Source organism: Hydractinia symbiolongicarpus, chromosome 2 (genome assembly GCF_029227915.1).
Source record: "Hydractinia symbiolongicarpus strain clone_291-10 chromosome 2, HSymV2.1, whole genome shotgun sequence".
Taxonomy (NCBI): Eukaryota; Metazoa; Cnidaria; class Hydrozoa; order Anthoathecata; family Hydractiniidae; genus Hydractinia; species Hydractinia symbiolongicarpus.
Genome location: NC_079876.1, coordinates 12,059,695 through 12,081,268, shown reverse-complemented (window position 1 = coordinate 12,081,268; position 21,574 = coordinate 12,059,695). Strand labels below are relative to the sequence as shown.

At 33.5% G+C, this 21,574-nt stretch overlaps 1 protein-coding gene across 2 annotated transcripts in view; it reads left to right on the top strand.

The window, feature by feature from the left end:
• The window catches only part of LOC130629446 (MAP kinase-interacting serine/threonine-protein kinase 1-like), a 32,969-nt gene extending 20,196 nt beyond the window's left edge, over positions 1–12,773 (top strand). For both annotated transcript variants that reach the window (XM_057442638.1, XM_057442639.1), the window contains 3 exons: positions 11,148–11,403; positions 11,808–11,848; positions 11,927–12,773. In XM_057442638.1, the coding sequence (XP_057298621.1) occupies positions 11,148–11,403; positions 11,808–11,848; positions 11,927–12,410 (781 nt within the window). In that variant the 3' untranslated portion in view covers positions 12,411–12,773. The remainder of the gene's footprint in view (positions 1–11,147; positions 11,404–11,807; positions 11,849–11,926) is intronic.
• The last annotated feature ends 8,801 nt before the right edge of the window (positions 12,774–21,574 follow it).

The following is a 21,574-nucleotide window of genomic DNA, read 5'->3' as shown; positions in this document are numbered from 1 at the left end:
TTTCATTGCTTACTTTGGTGTTAAACGTAGTCTGCTAAATTTTTTTCGTTGGAGAATTTCCAAGCTTTCTGAAGATGCCTCTCGCCCATCTTAGGAGTGTTATGTTTTTGACTTTCTATGTAACTTTGAAGAGTTGATAATGCTTCGTATAAAAATGCTGTAGTGTTTAACAACGTGAAACAGTAGTATTGTTGTTGTTTTGCAACTACAATAGTTTCAGTTCAATTGTTGTAATATTCATCCTCGCTGTGAACGACAAGTCCATGTAAGAAGTTCATGAACCTCTATTATATTTACCAACTGCTTCGATAAAAAAAATATTTCATGCGCATGTTACGCGGACACCTTATCTACCATGCGTTATAACGTGATAACTTCTACACTTTCCCTTGTATCTGAAGAATTTAGTTTGGTTATACTGTACTTTAAAGTTGTGATTTTCTTCGATGTTTTCTGAAAACCAGCCTGAGATATGGATACTTTTCACTTTACGAATGGTACCTCTTCCGAGTTTACGAAAAAAAATGAGAACAATCATGCAGCCTAGCGTTATCAAAAAACGCATTCAGTGGATTAAACTGCTCATGATTGCTAACTTTTTAAATTATTTTCTGATTCATTATTCTTATAGTACACGCCCACTTTTGTCTAAGAAACTAATTTTGTACTAGGATATATTACGAATCTCTCACAACTGAGTGTGTGTAGTAGGCCAAGAAACTTTTGCACCAGTAAATTTGTAAAAATACGAATTACTGCACTAAGTGCTAATGTTGCTTATAAAGTTAGTGAAGAAAAAAATTATTTGTCGAAGTTTATGTTGGTTGTTGGTTCGTAGTGCAGACGTGCACGTAGCTGCGCGGTAATATTGAGCATTGTAGAGAAGAGGTCGGACACTTTTTGATTGTGTTGGACAACTGCGCTACACAGGATAATCAACTGTTGTTAATCAGCTTTCCTGAAGTAACCGCTCAGTTGTTGTTTTTATGTGAAAATGTCATATTAAATCGTGGTAACTAATTTGGTAAACACGCGTAAATTTAAGACTTTGATTTTTTAAAATGATAAATTATAATTTTGTGTGAAACGATGTAATATTTAATTCTGCCGTTGATTTAGAAGTCCCTTCCTAATAAAAGATCTATTTTTTATAACTGTTTTTATTTCATAATTTATTATGTGCTGAATTAAAGATAAGTGTTACGGGAAAACATTGTCGCGAGTTGAAAGAAAACAATTTAGAAATTCGAAGTAAAACTGTGACGTCATCACTTATGACACATCGACATATTGAACGAATGTCTCAATCGAATTATAAAATTTTAATTTTCCACGGAACAACTTAGAATGAATGTCTAAATAGCATGCAATCTATTGAGTTTCTATCTTTTTTTAAAATGGAATTGTTTCCCTAAAGGGTTTAATTTTACCTAATTGCTTCGTAACTTTTTCTGAAACAAAACGTTGGATATATTGGTATTTATGGCGCTTGGTTTATGCGTGATGTTAACCTGCACAAAGCGTTCTTCATAAAATCGCAAAAATAATTTCCAACGCTCATTTAAACGCCCAACATTGCATTTACAAAGTATTCAGCATATTAGAATGCACCTGTACAATATTCTCTTGATAGAGTCTCTGTAACAACCGACTTCAGTTTTTGTTATTAAAAGTTATTGTCTTTTTTATTGTGATTTACCGCCACAATTTTCGTTTAAGATTACATGAAAATGTGACCATACTGCAGTCGTTCTTCCAAAAAAAACTCTACTACTACAGACCACATTTAAATAGCATGTTTTTCAACCAGTACTTTTTTTACTTTACAAACTTCTAAAAATGTTGTATGTGGTTTCTTCTATTCGAAAAGATTCCTTATGTATGCGACGCCACTATGCTTGTTCCAAGTAAAGCCCCTGAGAAAGTTTTGGATATGTTCGAGTTCTCAACTTAAAAGCAGTAAGAAGCTACTATAAAATGTTATGTTGATTTACAAAGTTTTTAAATATCATAATATTTGAAAACTTTGTAAATCAAGCATCAAGAAGTAATTCGATGTGATTGAAATGCGTGTTATGCTACTTGCCTGTACTTATTGTTTCGATTAATTTGCGGCTTTGTATTAGTTTATACACAGGGAGAAAGACAAACGGTGATAAGGGTTGTTAATTAGACGACGAAGCCTTTATAAATGAAATTAACGTTTCCAGGCGACAGTATGTTGCTCTTGACAACATTAATTACTCGGTATATGTATTTTAATTGAATTATCTTGTTACACGATGCCTTAATGAGATGCCTTTTCTAGTAATTTCTAGAAACCACGTGTTATTTTTTACACACACAAAAAAATATTTGTTTTCATGATATACTCTGAGATATAGTTACGTTACACAAGTCGCTCTATTTTGCAATCTGTTTTTTGATATTATTTTGAAGCTTGTTATTTCTACATCCTAACAAAACAGATTAGGTAAACTGAATGAAAATATAAAAAACTAAATGTCAGAGAACTTATTTATTTTATTTATTTATCATCAATATTTACCCAGGATATACATTTCAGAATAAATTTCTGCTTTTCAAATGTGTCCTGCTAAAATTAAAATCAAATACTCTACATTATATACAATTTAATATAAAATCGTCGATGTTCTAAAATCCAATAAAATGAAAAGGAATAGGCAAAACAAAAAGAAAAACGCTAAGCACATAGTTGAAATGGTGAAAATACACTAAAGATAAGATTATAGGTGTCCATGAGTTAAGCGCTCAAATGGGAGATAATTGGTATAAATGGGTGAGGCAACAAAGCTAGTATAATATTAAAAGAACACTCAGCTCAGCTCATTGTTTGAACAAAGTACAAAGTCTTTTTTTTCACAAATAAATAATTCTGTGTTATTATTTTCTGTTCGGTTGGTTTCGTTAATACCATCTAGCTACAACAATCAACTTATTAACTTTTAGTGACTTATATTTAATTCAAATTGATGAGGCTAGATATTCATTTGTTTATAAGGAATATTATCTAGCCAACCCAACTTAACAAATATCCAATTGATGTAATATATTTCTTCAGACAATGTAGGATTTTTCAGGCGATATTCACTAAGTCGTACGTACGCAACCTCAAATGTTTTTAACTCATTCTAATTTTTAACCTTCTTTTCAGTTTGTTTTTTATGGAATCTTTAACTAGATTCTCATTCGCCAAATACCGAATAACCAAGGGTTCAAAGTCTGCAAAATGACGTTGTAATGACACCCTTCAATTTTCATTTTTCGAATTTTTTTATTCGGGATATTACTAGCCTTTGTTGAGTTTTAACGCTTACATGTGGATGTCTTGTTGTTTTTGTTAGGTGTGCCTAATATGAAATTATAAGTGCCTAAGTAAAACGTGACGATTTGAAAGTCTGCCCATTGCAGCCTCAGTGGTATAAAATTGGTTACTTTAATAAACAACATCCGTGTGGAGTAAAAATTGTATATTTTATTGAAAATTTACAAAATATAATTAAATAAATAATCTATTCTAATCAAAACTAGAAAAATGACAAAAGCATTTTTTATAAATGAGTTCCTCAGAAAAACTGAGTTTACATTTTACAACTTTAAATTTCCGCCATTCACCTGATTTTCTTGTTACATATAACTACACCACCAATTGTTTGTTAAAAAGTTTACTAACTTCGAAGAGTCTATGATATTGTGTTGTTGTTGTTTTCCAATATTCCCAGCATGCTTTGCTACTTCGTTTACGGCGATTACTTTGTGAAATTCATGCTATGATAATGTACACATGTTTAACGATTTCAAGTACGATACATTGATGTTTTGCTGTTGTTCGTTCGTCCACAAGTCTTTATTTTCCAGATTTGTTGTTCACTATAAGTGGTTTGGTTTTCCATTGCAGTTTGGTCGAGTTACTTTTCGAGGTGGATGTGGTTTTCGAGGTGTTTTGTTTGGACGAGTTGGTTTTAATGCTTGAGCTTGTGTTTCCAGACTTGTAATACATCTTCTTTGCTATTTAAATTTCAGCAAAATAACTTCTTTGTTTCTAGGCGTTCGCAGTTAAACGAAGTTTTTAACTATGTTAGCTTTTCCCTCCTGCTCTTATATATATATCTTTGAAAGTAATTTGGTAAACAATAAATTATTAATAGCATCTATCTGATTGGTTAATATTATCAACACGTTCTTATCATGTTTTTGATTCTATTCTTTATCGTGTCATAATTAATTTCGCCACCCCCAGTTAACATGTTTTGTACACGTGATACATAAATTAAGAACAGATCATATGACTCGCATACTTAATTTTGTGATTAACTGACAAAAAATAAATATTTTAAGGTTTTGTAAAACTTTTAAATTGTCGTTTTATCAAAGATTAATAAAAGTTAGCTATTGTGTCAAATACTTTGTCAAAGACTATTCCCCAGTCCCCTGGTAATTGTTTTCAAAGTAGTTCACTTTTACACATTTTTCTAAAAGAGGTCATGTAAACTTTTCATTATTTATGATGCTATTCTAAACCAAACGAGGTCGCCATATCTATTTTATGATAATTCACGAGTTATAGTTATTTTCGTGTTAACGAGAAAACTTGTGAATTCAGTACAACTTTGTGTTAATCTGTTTTCACAATTAACTTTTAGATTTGGAAACATAATTTTTAGGAAACGTTTTTTAGACGTCTGCTCTTTTTATGTTGACGGAGCATAAAGGAGGGAGGGTGAGTAACAGAAACAAAGTTCATTGCCTAAAAAATCCTGCAAAATGTTGCTACATAGAATGTCCACTATATAAAAAGGGAAGTTTTCCGCATAACTAGAAAACTAAAATTTGTTGTGATTTTCTGGTTGAGTGTTTTTTCCCAACATCAGTTATACAACTGATCTGTTTCTTAGTAAATACAATTGATCATATAATGTTGGACAGACTTTCCCTTTTTTGTTGTTAAACAAAAAGTTGACTGAAAGTGAAAGTTTTATCAAGCATTATTTTCTTAGCAAGTTTGAATACTAAGTGAGCACTGCGTTGTTCTTATGGATGAGTTTGAAGTCAAACCCCTTTTCTAGGCGCTTCTTTAAAACAAAGGCATAGACAATTCGGTTAGAATGTGAATGATCGAATAAATGCTTAAGTATAATGAATGAATGAATGAATGAAACCAGACGGTTATATAAAATCAAAGACATGTCGTCGCAAACGTGCATTGAAAAACGAATTCCCGTGGAAATAGAAACCGACGTTTTTTGAAAGAAAATTTGCTGCTTCATGGTGTGGAAGCATATGTAGCGTGCACACAAAATTTTCGTTTCGAGGCACATTTTTAGAGAAGTGACCTTCATCGAAGTTAATGCACAAATATCGAGAAAAGGCACGCTAATTCACTTATTTGTTTCCACTCGTAAGCTTAGAGCCTAAATATATGAGGTAGGTTATCTTGGTGTTGGCTCGTCACATGCTCTGGTTGCTTAGGTGGGTTAACTCGGTTCATATATTCACTTTGCCGAGCCATGCGCCGGGTTGAAAAAGAAGAGCATGCGCATTGCGATCCAAAACAGAAGAAAAACAATAATGGCGAGAGAAGCAGCAGACTAGAAATTTATTAAACTCCAGAACTTGTGGAGCAGGTTACAAATTCCCTAAATGATAATTTTGATTTAATTTCGCTTGTTTGTTTACATCTTGCATCCGCCATTTTTAAAAAATAGGGAAAGTAGGGATTGTTCCATATTATATGTAATTTTTTTAACAGGTTGACCCGCCAACCGGGTTAACACCAAGCCAAGTCGCCTCATAATCACGCTTACTTACTTATTACTTGTGTTAAAGATTCTTATATCACTTCCGTAGCTTAAACCAAACTTCATATGAAGTAAGATGACTGTGGAAGATGTAAAAATTTGCGAAGTAGATACTTGCCAGAGTATTTTGCTTGGATAACGAAAAGTTCCTTTTTTCCAGATTTGTTTTTCTTTTGGTAATTTACGCATGTTCACTAACTAAGGAAGATTTCCCTTTCTTGTTAAAGTTATGAGTGAGTGAGTGAATAAATAAATGAAAGAATGAATGAATGAACCAAAACAGCGAGGCGGTTATGTAAAAAAACAGACAGGCCTGTATTTAAACGTGCCGTGAAAAACGAATCTCCAAAGAAGTGAAAACCATTATCTTTTGAAACAAAAAAATTGCTGGTTTATCGCGCGGATGTAATTATGTAACACGTTAACCAAATTTTCGTTATTTTCGGCACGTTTTTTGACGAACTGACCTATATTGAAGCTTCCACACCTAAGAGATCTTCTTTCTTTTTTTTTTCGATTAAAAATGCTAATGTACTTTTTTGTGTTCTTAATTGTTTTTTTAAAAAAAGTGTTGAAATCATCTTTATTGTAAAAATAGAAGTAGTCCAAAATATCTTGGATTCGAACCTCGGCCAAAATATCTTGGATACGAACCTCGGCCAAATCATGCAAGAGACTATCAAAGTGTGAATCGATCCTTTCTGCTTAACGATCAGCATGAGAATAGGATTGATATCTTAGGCTGTCGTCTTGTTATGCGGCTGTTGTGCTTGCACGCCCTCCGTAGCTTAAATAGGAGCTTTAAATGCACTATTACCCTTCGCAGGACTTGAGTTGACAGCAGTTCTAATAGGAATTAAAGAGGCTACCTGGCTTAATAATAATAATAGTAATAATAATAATAGCAATAATAATCTATTCCCTAAAATGAGAGCATAGAACTTTCTGGACCATTGCCGCTTTATTTTTCATGTGTTGTTCTATTTAGCGCGTCAGTTCACAATTTTACTGCCTGGATTATTGAGTTATCCAAATGTTGGGTTTTAATTCCACTATCAGTATCAGGTTTTCAGTATTTTAAATTCGCCACATGTTTTTCGTTTCACGCGAAAATCAAAAAAAAAATCTTCGCAGCTAATTCCCCGCCGAATTCACCATTCACAGTTCCCTCCGTGAAAATTCCCCTTTAGAGAGAACTAATTTTCGCGTAGTTAGGAAGGGGAATAACACTTCGATGACAATTCTCAATACCGTTTTTTATGTGAACTACATGACGTAATGACCACTGAGATGGCTTTTGTATAGGAGACATATTATTTTCAGCCTTGATGTTCTTATAAAATATTTTTTCATAAAAATTAGCGTGTAACGTTGCTTATAACTTTCGACAGAAATTCGCGAAAATTAGCTAACTAATTCAATATGACGCCCTCGAAATCATAGAATAAGAAAAACAAAAATAAGAACATTCGCGACTGAAAAGAAAGTTTAAAAAGAATAGGGGCAGCTAGCTTGAGTTGAAACGATGTTCTTATAAACGATGTTCTTATAAACGATGTTCTTATAAAAAACAATGTATTTCATTTCACATTTATACACACGAAAAAGTTAGAAAAAAAATATTGAGAAAATTTATTCCAAGTGGGTTGTCATCTAGACAATAAGTTGGCACGTGACTAATTCACGATATTAAGTTACATATGACAATATTTTTTTTTAATTGGAACATCACCCGCTGCGGTTAAAAACATAACCGCGCTTATTATTTCCAATTGCTATCAAAGTTCTTTAAAACTCGTTACAAATTTCAATTAGTCATATGATAAACGCTTGTGGAAATGTTAATTTTTAATTCTGTTTTTCACCATCCTTTTTTAGGTAAATTGAGAACATAATTCCACTTACACGCTGAAAGAACGTGATATTTTGACAGACTTTGACCTTCATGAAATATTTAACTTCAGAAATATTGAATGCAAACATATCATGCTTTTATCACGTTCTAACAACCATATATGGATATATATTTTCATTGCATATTTTAATCTTGCATAATTAACAAAGTAAAAATAGCCGATTCTCGACCTCTTTGTACTGAGTAAAAAAAAATATTTGGCTCCTAAAGAATTTGTAATATGTTTTATTTTTTACGCTTATGACGTTTCGTGACAATACAGTGATGTATATGTCCTGAATGTCAACTCGATTTTGTACGACATTTTAAAGAAGTAACCTTTTTCATAGGAACAATAGTATGACGAAAACATCAGAACAAAATATAAACAATGATCTTTTAACACAAAATTTTGTTTTTCAGAAATATCTGCTGAAACTGAAATCATAAATGCTCAAAATTAAAAATATATAAGAATAAAATTAGGCTTAAACTGTGTCAAAAATATGCTGCAGATAAATTTCCTGGTTCTTATAAAAAACAAATTTGCAAAAAATTATTTCGCGTAAAAATTCTATTGTTGTAATTTCCTTTAGCAGAGTGTGCGGAGAACAAGAACACCAGTGAATCCATGTAAAAAATGAACTGTACCCCACGTCGTTCAAATATGCTATTTGTTAAAATATGTTACTTCTAAAAAAGTATAAATATTTGATGACGTTAAACTGAACAGTTTCAAACGGTTTTTGTAATTAATTATCACGGTAAATATAAAAATGTTTTGGAAATGTTAATCACAGAAAAACATACACGTGGCTAACGATGTTGTGTAATTATGTTGGTCCCAAAGACATTAATCCTTGACCTAGTGCAACCCAGGCCACAGCAGAGAGCGAAGTGGACATGATCCTAGAAAGGCATAGTGGACATGATACTAGAAAGGCATAGTGGACATACCAATTTCGTTTTCTTTTAGCAACATCTGCTGGTATTTCTGTTTTGTATGCCTGTCATCAAAATTCATAAAAATAATAAATTTGAATTTCTGATAAGTTATGGGGATTTTGAAATAAACTTTCACTATCCGTAGAAAAAAAAGGTTTCTTAAAAGTTATATTTGTTTTTCTGACCACGTGGGTGCTACGTACGATTTTATAGGTGTATGTTTGCATTTTTTCGTTCGTTCCCAGTTCGTTAACCCAGCGTTCAAAAATCCAGTACAATAAAATACTGTTCTAAAAATGTTAAAAATAACCAGCAGAAGAAGGCTGTAGGCGATGGGGGATTATCTCGACTGAGTTACAGATATGTTACACAATCTCCACACATTTTATTTGCATGCTAATTTAATAGATTTAACAAAATCCAAACCAAAAAAGCAAAAGTCAGCTACTTTCCTTTTTCTTGTAATCTCAATCCAAAGGTCGAAACATCACGTGGCATAGATAGCATGTTGTTTTGATGTATAGCTATTAATTCTTTTCCTGTTTTTTTTACTAGTTGTATTCTCATGGCTCGATTAACCAGCTCCACCTATGCGCATGCGATTAACTCTTAGGATACGCACCTGCTGTGGTTAAATAAAAGAGATATAGTTGAATTTCCGCGCCCGAAGGCATAGGAAATTCTTTAAAACCGTCGTTTTTTTCTTTCGGAGCATTTTTTGAGAAAAAATCGACCCTGGGATTTCATGTTGCTCTGTCACAGATGTAAACTTCGTACCCAAGCTCCTTAACTACTGGGAAGTCTCGTATTGACGTTTCAGGCTAAAATTGGTATTTGTTTTCGACAAAATTTGGCACACTTAACAAAAAAAGTATGCTGAACATAATGGTCACATAATAATTTTGATTTTTGTCACCTAAATGTCATTTTAGGCCAAAATTGGTCCAAAAATTAGAACTACTTTATTTTCAACAAAATTTGGCACAGTTAACAAATAAAGTATGCTGAACATGATGGTGACATCAAAATTTTGGTTTTTTGTCACCTTAAATGTCATTTTAGGCCAAAATTGGTCCAAAAATTAGAACTACTTTATTTTCAACAAAAATTGGCAAAGTTAACAAATAAAGTATGTTTAAAATGATTATGGTACAAAAGTTTGATTTTTTGTCAACTAATGCCGTTAAAGACCATCAACGTTCAATTGCAAGACTTTCAACCATGAATGATAGGCTGTATTTTTTGTTAGCAATTTCTTTTAAAATGTGAGTTTAATGACACGTTTCGTTTTGTTTGCGTTTGTTGTAAGATATAATGTCACTGGTGTGCTTTATCTTCAGAGGTTCATGCACCAAACCCCTTCGAATGTTTGGCACAATAACACAACGAATTAGCAGGTTTTCATCAAATATTTTGGTAGCGCGCGGAAATTCTTAGAGCCCCCAGGGCTTCTTGTTATCATTTTGTTTGGTATATTTGGGCAGCCCAATTCACGTGTACTTTTCATGTTAGCCTCGTCCTGGCGAGTTATATTGGTCCAACTGTCGGACTGTTTTCTCCCGATTTTCGACCTTTAATTTCAGTGATGTATTGTTCAGGGTTTAAATGATGCTATCATTACTAATTTTCGCGGGAGTTTATAATTTCTATTCCGTCACCTACGTGACTAAATCTCAATTGTTTGACAAAAACTGCACTTTTTTAAAACGATCATCTTAATTTTGTCTCACAGTGGTCAATTCGTGACGTCACATCCCTATACCGCCATATTGTTTTTGTTTTAAAACAACAACTATAAATCTCTATGTCTATTTTTAACATTAATGATATCAAAGCGGGTTTTTGCTAGCAGAAACAACTCGGACAACTATCCAAATTAGAAAGAAGAAACCCACGGTTTAGTATAATGTGATGCTTTGGAACCCACGGTACGATAAAACGATTAAGAATAAGCGTATGTATTGATATAATACACATTTTTTTTTTTATTTAGTTTCTCAAAAATAAATTTAACGAGTATTAGAGTTATTCTTGTAAATATTATGAAAAATTTCGGATGTTGAATCTTATTAAAAGAATCCTCTCCGGAAATGTGTGTAACTTATCCAAACTTATTACAGGAGTAAAATTATTCGAGGAATAGAACTTGTTTTTCTTGCATATAAGAAAGAGTGAGCTTAGAAGAAAAGTGATCTATAACCTTGCACGAGTTAAAGCAGAAGAAAATAAAAGTCATTGAACCGTTAAGTTTTAAATTGTTGTCTTGTTTGCTACAGTTTCAAGCGCGGGAAAGCATTCCGTAAAAACAATAATATGATACCCTTCTTTCCATGTCAGCAACTTTTACAAACATTCTCATTTTACGGATTCTTTATCAATAGTACTCGAAATCCAAACTCGCGATTTTTTCTAACAATAAATTTCGGTTTATTCAGTTGATTGTTAACCTTCCTAACATTATTTATTTGAATGTTTTCTGTTTCTTTTAGATATATCATGTTAAGCGGTCGGCCTCCATTTGAAGGGGACTGTGGACGAGACTGCGAATGGAAAGATGGCGGATCATGCAGCGAGTGTCAATCTTTACTTTGGCATGGTATATTGGATGCAGATTATGCCTTTCCAGATGAAGGTTGGATGAACGTATCGTTGGAAGCGAAAGATCTCATTTCACATTTGCTGGTGAAAGAAGCTTCGAAGAGATATTCGGTTGATTCAGTTTTATCACACCCGTGGCTTAAAATGGTGAATGTTTTTTTTGCTTGTTTATTTTTACGTTTCCCGTCCCCCGTCTGAAGTATTTGTTTAAAAACCGCTATCCAGTAGAAACAACTCCTTGAAGAGAAATTAAGTAAACATGTCTCGTAATAGGGAGGGCTGCTATGGTCCTTTTCAAAACTTCGTGTACATGAATGACACAGCAGCCCTGATATAATAAGAAAGTTATTTATGAGAAATTAATAATTTAGAAAAAAAACAATTTAGGATCTCGAAATAAGGAAAAACCTAGTCTCTTTGTAAAAGCTAACGTTGATCTTTTTTATAACTGGAGACATTTGTTAGCAAAATATATTGGGAGGGAATGGATTTTTTTTATTAATTGGAGAACTTTAGTGCCAATTTTTAAAATAGTTTGTCTCGATTTTTAGGCTAGTGATAACCAGCTCAACACCCCTGACGTATTATCAAGGTAAACGGGTATTAGTTAAGTGGTCTCAGAGGATAACTTGTAGTTTATACTACAAATTTGCTACCATTTTGTTTTTAGTGAATCTATTACACACCGACTGAGTACGGTGACGTCCGAAGCTGTAGCCTATCGCCGCATTATATCTGAGCGACAAAACAGCAGCGATGAAGAACACCACGTGATCACAAGATGGAGCACTCCTCCGAAATTTGGACTTTCTCCGCCTGGAAATTCACGACTTGCAAAAAGACGATCGCTAAAAAATAAACTTAACTCGTTATCTCTAACAAATATTAGAACAGAAAATAAATCAGATTCAGCTAACACCACCCCTATTCAGTCCCCCAGTGTTGGTGCAATAATTGAACAACTATTCGAAAAACAGTCAGATCAAAATGATAAAAGTTCGGCTGCCGTACACGAAGACATGAGGGCGGTTATTAAAAGCCTTAAAAACGGACTATTATTAGACTTGTCTCCCGAAGAGAACTCGTCTCATGGCAATACTCCCGTTGCGACGCCCAGAATGGTTGGTCCGTCAGAAAATATTTTGCCGCCCTAAAAAAGTATGGAACGAATATCATAACTTAGTAACGGTGTCTACTTTCCAACTCAACACATCAAAACAAAGTTGACTATTACACTCAATACTTATTCCATTATTTCCCCTGTTTGCTTTATAACTCGTTTAACCAGATACTTGGATTACGACTCGCTTAACCCTCTTGATGAAAAAACCAGTTATACCGTTAAACCGGAATATTGGCGAAATTTAATTATTTTATAAATGATATTACTTTTAATTTTTCCAAATAATTTTTAGACAGTGAGATTTATATACATTGAGTTTAAAAACTCTGGTGTTGTTTTAGCCAATGACTTTTATTGGTTTTGTTGTTTATATATGAATCACTTCATTTATTTATTTCATTGTATTTTATACATATACATTATGTTATAGCGTTGCATGGTGGTTACACCCTTTTGTAAAATCTAGTGCAGATTTTAACGAAACAGTAAAACAGACATTTAAAAGACTATGAGAGTGGATATTTTTGTTAAAAGTTCTGGAATTCTGCAGAATTAAATTTTTTGTCTTACAAAAAAAACCCTAATATTTTGGGACATTTAAGTTCACAATTTTTTTAGCAAAAAAAAAAAATCGCAAAATAATCGCGAACATTTTTGACAAAGTATTTATCCTCAAAGATTTTGTTTCATTTTCTTTTGAAGATCATGAAATTGAAACGAAAGCTTTCTATTATTCAGTCTTTAAGTTGCTCGCTTATTCAGTCTTCTAGTTGCTCGCTTAGCCTTCCTCTACATTTTAACTTGCCTTTCAATATAAGGCTTGTACATATAACTTTTATGGAAAATAAATATATATAAATATATATAATAAAATCGTGTTTTTTTCGATACAGCCAACGTTAGCCATTCTTACTTTAGACCGACCATTTTATTGGTTGTCATGGAAAACAACGATTTTGATTTGCTCGCCAAACATATCTTATTTCACCTAAAATAACATTAAAAAAACTTTCACTTTTAAAAAGTTTTCAATTCCCCGTTCCCTCTATACGGCTAATTCGCAATGCATTATGGTAGTTGTATTCCGCGAAAACGTAAACAAACCATTCGTAGTAACAAAAATGGCCGAACAAGTACACTTCATCCTTAATTCTACTCAAAACCAAAGCGATATACAAAATTCTAATCAAGACAACAGTTTTTTTCAAAACTTGGGCTCTCCTGCAAGCATTGGCTCAAACTTTTCATCAAGTTCAAGCTTTTTATTGCAAGCTAAAAGTAAAGGAGGAGGGATAACTTGCTGTGTACCTCTCTGTCAAAACAACTCAAAGAAGAATCCAGACTTATCTTTTTATGTCATTCCTAAAGACTCAGAGCTTCGAAAGAAATGGCTTTTTATGATCAGTAGAAAGGATTTTGTACCTTCTACATCGCATAGAGTTTGCTCTGTTCATTTCACTGGTGGAAAGAAGACATATATGAACAATGTTCCCACAATAGTCCCAAAAACTATCAAACCAACAGCTAGCAAACCAAGAAAAACTCTCAACAGTACAAACTGTAAATTGCAACTATTTTCTCCTGTGAGGGCTACGACAAATGACATTGCTGCAGAATTATCTGTGGAGGAAGAGTTAAAACAAGAGTTGGAAAAATTGAGAGCCGAAATTAGTTGTATGAGAATTCATGAAAAGGAACTTGATCAAACTATTGAAAAACAACAAGCCACTATAAGTGACATAGCATTTTCAATTGACCGGTTTAAACACAATGAAGCACACTTTAAGTTTTATACCGGATTCGAATCTTATAAATTATTCAAAGCAGTTTTAGAATATTTACAACCAGCTGCAAATAAACTAATATATTGGGGTTCAAATACTAACACTGAAAATACAAAAAATATAAACTCTACAAAACGAGGCCGATCACGATCATTGAGCGCAGAAGAAGAATTCTTTATGATACTGGTTCGAATTCGATGTGGACTTTTGTTAGAAGATATGGCTGTTCGATTTAATATGTCGACAAGTCACATAAGCAGAATATTGATTACATGGACAGATTTTTTACATTCACAATTCCGTATGCTTCCAATATGGGCTTCAAAAGAAACAGTACAAAATAGAATGCCGAAATGTTTTCAAAAAAGTTACCCAAATACCCGTCTCATATTAGATTGTACAGAAGTATTTGTGGAAATGCCTACGTCATATCGCACACAGTCCAGTACCTTTTCAAATTACAAACACCATAATACAGCAAAAGGATTAGTCGGAATAGCTCCTGATGGATCAGTGACATTTGTCTCTGATTTGTATGGTTTCTTTCATTGACTTGTGTTACTGCCATCACACCTTGACATTGGTGAAAATAATTATGTCTTTCTTTGAGTTTTGGCTTGCCATTCGATATTTGTAAAAAAAAATTTTTATCTTTGCATGCGTCAGAAATAGAGCAATCCTTTTTTGAATATGGGCACTTCACCTCAATCAATCGAGCATTCCCATTCAAAGTTGTTGCGCCATCAGGACTTGCACCTAACCACGGCCATTTTGGATTAATAACGAAACCACATTTTTCGACTTCAATATTTTTCTCGGTTTGATACCAGTTTAGAGCATTAACTTCATTTTCTAAGCCCCATTTGCAGGCCTCTGATGTAAAGTTTTTATTTTTATTTAGACATTTTTGTAATATGCTTTTTGGATGTATATTTTTTCTTCTATTTATAATAGATCCAAAATTGGATGATGTTATGCGTTTCTTTCTTTCTGTGTACCACATATCACATTTATACTGAGTACATGTGGATTTTTCTATGTCTCGAACTTGTTCGGCATTGACATGAATGAAATTGTTTACAAATGACTTTTGCTCATCTGATAACTCTGCTATTTCTGGTTCAAAGTCAAGAGCCTGCAAAAATAAATTAACTGTCGGACGTAATTCAACTGTTTCACTGTTTGTCTGTTCAAAATTAAATTCTTTTATAGATGTGTCATAAAATGATGATGGTTTATAGTCATTTCCTTGTAATAAATATGCCATTGAAGTTCCTTGCCCTATTTCAAATAAGTCTGTCGCTAATTTTTTGACTTTTTCGGTTGAGGGCTCATGTGCAAACAGTGGTGTAGAACAAAATTTTCTATTTCCTGTGACCAACGGTCTTTTGCGACTTTCATTTGTGTCTTTCGTAAGGTCTGCTTTCTCGAATGCCATTGCAGAAAATTTTATTGGTGCAGAATTTGCACTTTCTCCAGGTACATGCCATTTTTGTAACAAATCTGTGCATGTCTTGTCATCAGGGACAATTTTTAAGTCCAACTGTTTGTATTCAACCAATTGAAATAGAACTGCTGCGACATGCTTACAGCATCCTCCTGCTCCAGCTTTACATAAACATTTCGCATACAAAATATCACCACTTCTTTGACACAGGTGGACATAAACAGAATATTTTTCTCTTTTCATGGAAGCAGCTACAAAACATTTCACAAGAAAAGTTAATTTTTCAGCCATAACATTACTTTTAACTCTCACTTTCTTCACGTAGCTCTCCTTGAATAGTTGGTATCCAAGAATTTTATGCTTTGTAGCACCCTTCGGCTTGCTATCACAGCTATTTCCAAGAACTAAATATTGGTGAATTTTCTCCTGGGTGATCGAAGGCATAGCTGCAAGATCAGTTGACCATTGACTTATATCTTCGTGTGTTCTTTCCTCCACTTCTTCGTCCCTCTCGGCATTTGTTAATTCTTTAAAAACAGGTCTTGGTACCACACAAGAGCTTTGAGAAAAGCTAGGCCCAAGATCTGTAGAGCTTAAAATTATATCTAAATCTGTATCCTTATTTATTACTTCCATTTCGACTTCTTTCACTCCTAAAACCTCACTAACTAACAATATTTAAATGTTTACATCAATAACACGGGTTTTGGATAAGGGAGATAATGATTTTCTTGAGGAGATTTGAAAATTATCACAAACAATAACGGCTTTTTGTTATTATCGCCACAATAAAAAGAATGCTGTTATTTATTTACAAACTCTCGCTTCTGGGAGGGAAAACTGTAGAATACAACTACCATAATGCATTGCGAATTAGCCGTATAGAGGGAACGGGGAATTTGCAGAAGTCAGATTATACTAATTATAATATAGATTTCATTAGAAGCCATCTCCCTGTTCTTTCGAGTTATTCAACTTCACTAGCTTTGATCTCCTTCTGTTTCTTGAAAGAATATATCACAGTAAAAACTTTGCAGTTTAGTGGTTTGTTTTCATTTGAGAAGAACTAAACTGAAAAATCATATGAATAATTGTTTTAGCAATTCCGGGAGAAATTTGTCAACACGACACTTGTGCAATATTAATAGTGACAAAAGGATTAACTTTGGTTTGATGGCCGTTTTAACCACTTTAGACAGGATTGAGTGGACCTAAAATGCTTGTTCCTTAATTTAACGGCAGTGTAAAAATGAACAAGAAATATACATTCCTTGAAGAACGATTGTTTCAAAGATTCAAGCTATAGATTCGCGAAAGTATCTCTAAGTTTGTCTTGCGAAAGTTTCTCTCTGATTAAAGTACATACTCGACATGTCAATTGGTTAGTGGAGCTATGATTTAACAACCGTCAAACCATTTATACTTAGTAAGCCTATCTGTTAGAGAATTATTAATGGAACGGCCGCAAACCGTACTGGGCCGATTAATAACGAGTTAGTTGGGTTGGGTTTGCCTAGGTAAACTCAACTTAAAATTTATTTGCTCGACGTGTCAATAAATCTTAGCAGCTGGTATTTATGCTCAGCCTGTGAATGAGCTATTAAAGTTAAAACTTTGTAGTTACTTGTGCTAATATTCTCACTCACGCCCTGACCACTGAGCCGTACAGACTTCTCTTACGAACCGAAAAAAGGCCGTCGCCTTGTACTTGAGAACTCCTTTGCAAAGAGAACATACTCTGAACTGATTACTGCTGGTACTTCATCTTGAATCAACAAACAACATAAAACCTGGATCGTCTACGATAGATAACTTGAGTTCGTCAAGCATTCCTGAAATTCAAAATATGCGACCATATTGAATCTTTGCAGAATTTTTTTCTGATTTTCCTAGGGCACAGAAGTCACACATACCTCAAATAAAAGACCTCAAAACAGAAAAGTAGAAACTGATATCAAATAACTGTAGAAAGGATAGTTCTAGAAAATGATTTAATTGTGGAGATAGAAGAAGATATCATAAACGTACAACAGAAGAACAAACAAGAAGCCTGCAGCTTGGAGATTTCCACAAATACCAACCCAGGGCTTCCAAATAACTTGTAAAGCCATAAAATCCCGAGTGAACCTTAAAAACAGAGAAACATGGGGTGAACTTACAGATTCCATATCATTCTAAAAAACAAGAAATTTAGATATCTTTTAAATTTGATCTCGAAAATTCTGGAAACTCTATGACGCAAAACGTGTTATGTAAAAACTGATAATTTGAATAATGACTTTTAAACAAGTCCAATGAACCAAGTATTTTAATATTTCATTAGTTCAGCAATGAACATGTTGCTGATTTTTAATACTTAATATATATCCCTCAAGATTTGTTCAAAATGGAGATGGTGGATGTTTCGATCTTAAAATAAAAGAACGTTCATAAAATTAGTAACAAGACCACAATTTTAGTACAAGGCCAAAAACTTAGAAACGGGGAAGTGTTTTTATCCCAGCTCCCGGAACCACAATTCCCAAATCCTAGGACTATTTCCCTATTAAGGAGCGACGGGTTGATGACATTATCAAAAATCGTAAACCAAAATATCGTGGTGGCGTGTGGCCTTGTGGTTATGGAGTTCGCTTCGCAATCACAAGGTCCGTGATTGGTCCACAGCGCGGCCATGTAGCAATTGTCTTCACAACAGCTACGGTTAACCCATGCCATGTGAGGGAAATTGGGTAGGTAATGTCGGTGTATACCTAATGTATATATTCAGAACACAGGACCCACAGTGATAACAGTGTTTCAAACACTGAAGTGGATATATCCTGTATAAATATTCCGTATAATAAAAATAATCGTAGTAACGATTTGTCAAAAGCATATGATCCTATAATTCCACTCAGTTGGAACATTATTCTTAAATTTTTGACATAATTGCTCACCTCCCCAATGCTAATTTTATTCCTTTTAGCAAAAGAATGATAGTGATATCATAGGTGATATATAAAGCAAATTGTTCACGGCACAGTTTGTTGAATTCAATTTAAGAAATTTGAAAAATTTGATTGTATATTGTTGTTGTTTTTTTAAATTCTCGAATTAAAAAAAAAAGATTGGTTGATGTTTCGATTGACATATCCAAGAACTTGTAACAAAAAAGCGCAATAATTATAAATTGAAGTCGAATAAATATCCAGTTGACTTAACCATAGTAGACATTTAGTCATTCTTGCCTTTCCTCAGGCCCATTGTTTGGAATGACTTGAAAAGTTGCTGCGGTGTTTTTAGGCTGGTGTAATAAACTTTATGTGCAGTACTTTTGGGATACAACGCTGTAGGTATATATTAACACTCCTCACACCAGTAACAGCATGATTGGCTAATCCAGTTCTTGTGTATAGACCAATTAATTTTTCACATTTTTTATAAATTTATGAAGTTTTTATTGCATTATGAGGGTACTGGCTCGTCAAAAACCCTGTATATGGGCAAGCTCGAGCAACTTTTTGAATAAAATTCACGCTTTTCGTCGAATAACTTCCAGACTTGCCCACAACCTGGTTCTCAGAGCATTTTGCATTGTTGATGAAGTTGATAGCGGCAAATAACAACTCAGGGGCCATGTGACCCTGGGAACGAGGTTGACTTGCCGTATATTATTACTGAAATGCACAACAGCGCTTTCAATTTTGTTACCACAAAAAAGACAACCCTCAAGCAAATCATACCAAATTAATCCTTTTTAAAAACTTTAGCTACGCCAACAAAATTTCAATGAAGGTTGTTTGTGCAAGGAGGTTTGTGATAGCATTGCAGTATATTTGCCATTAAGATTTTCGTAAAATTTATCTGGAGGGGTTTCGGGACACAAATCTCGATGTCCTGCTGCTGGTATAAAAAACCGTTGATAAACATTCATGTCACCACCAAAAGCCTGTTCGGTCCACACAAATCTTGTTGATAGCCGAAGTGATGTTGACATAAACTCTGTTATTTCGTGACTTAGTAACTTCCCGAGGTTTCAAGATAAACCATTGGTGGCTTGCTAATATATTTTCTAAATTAATGCAGGCTTTTTTGAGCGATATTTGGACCTTTTTTTAAACAGCTGAATTTCCCCAAAAGCTAAATTGTTGTTTGCAGCATTGCGAATGAATAGGCATTCCCATGTGATTTTCCTGAAAAATATTGCAAAAAAATACTTTCGGGCAGTTTAAAAATTCCTCAAGTTCATTAACTTAGGTAAAAGGTGCTTCTAAAACCAAGGAGTGATTCCGGCTAACTAACACTAAAAAAAATGATATATACTTTTTTTTGAAACATAAAGTTGATAGTTAACTAGCCAAGATTAATTTAATTACTTTTATCAAGCTAAAGTTAACAAAAAAAATAAAAAATAATTCTTACATAATAAGACATAACTTATATAAAAAATAAAGTTCTGTTTCACTGTGACTAGCAAGAAAACATCAAGGTCGTCTATTTACCAAAAACAAGAAACAAATCGAAGAATATACATAAGAAAAAATCAAAATGAAGGAACTAGTAATTTAAACAAACTTGGTATCAAATTTTCATTAACAAGATGGCTACTCTTATAGCTGTTTTAAAGATATTAGAAAATAAATACAACAAAATCTACTACATACCCAAAATATATTCTCTCTCTTAATAAGCTTTCGCCAACGCCCAGGCCGCATGTTCCCACTAATTCTAAAGTTGTCAACATAATTGAGATGAAATACTAGTTATAACAATAGGAACAAGATTATATGGTGCGATGGCTGATGCCTCTATTAATGTTTTTTTTAATAGCGATAGTGTAAAACTTTGATAAGAACATTGGGTGTTTTCCATAAGAAAATAAGCTTGGTGTAATCTTTTATCCCATCTTTATATTTACATGCACCCTACGTGGTATCGACTATCGGTTTTCTCTACACTTTGATTATAACAACTGCAGATGGAGTGAGAGAGTTGCTTTTAGACACATTTGCTTTTTTTCTTACCTTTGCCTAAATCCTCTGCCTGTTTAGAATTTTGGCATAATTTCTTAAACAAGCCATCATTAAAATCAAGGAACGTACTTTATGAAGCGAAAGACAAAAACAAACAGACAGTATCACTACAAATATGTTTGATGGCTATTACAACATTATAAATGATCTGCATTCATGGTACTTAGACCATTGATTCAACTATCAGTCTTAGCTTTAATGTGTTGTGAAAAGTCACAAGCACTAAGATACTGCTCATTATGCCAGTGTTAATATCCAAAATTCATTAATTCATCTCGGCGCTGGCACTTGAAAATGGATTGACACCCGAAACGCGGCAGAAAATTTTATTTTGATTTAATGTAAAACAGTCAGACATAATTTATCAAATAAAACTGATGTTTTAATAATAAAGACGTCGGTAAATGAGCAAATAATTTAGGGAAAAGTAAAGAAAGGAAAATACCTTAGGCGGACTACAAAGGGACCGAGACTTTAGTTCGAGATAGAGAGAAGTTCGAGATAGAGGGTAGTCGAGATAGAGAGATTCCACTGTATTTTGTAAAATCTTGCCATGACGTGCATACATATGATTTACGTTTTGCTGGCCGACCTTGTTTTATTCAAAGTAGTGTATACGCTATTCTCCTTATAACTTTATGATTGATGTACGCTGTTCCACATTTCCATCATTTATTGGTAGTACTTTCGAAACCAAAAAATTAAACATTCCCTACTATTGTAATTATCCTAATCTGGTGCGTGTTGCGATTTAGTGTCTACATATAGAATCGGTTTCAGTTTTTTAAAATTCGAGTTAAGAAAAATTATTAAAGAATTCGTTTCTTTTTTTTAACTACTTGCTAACTCGTCAATGTTCTACATAACTTTTGTAAGACAAAAAAATGATTCATATTTTGCTAACGCATGGAGTCGTTTGCGGGAAGTCGTTTGATGACTCATTTCTATGAAA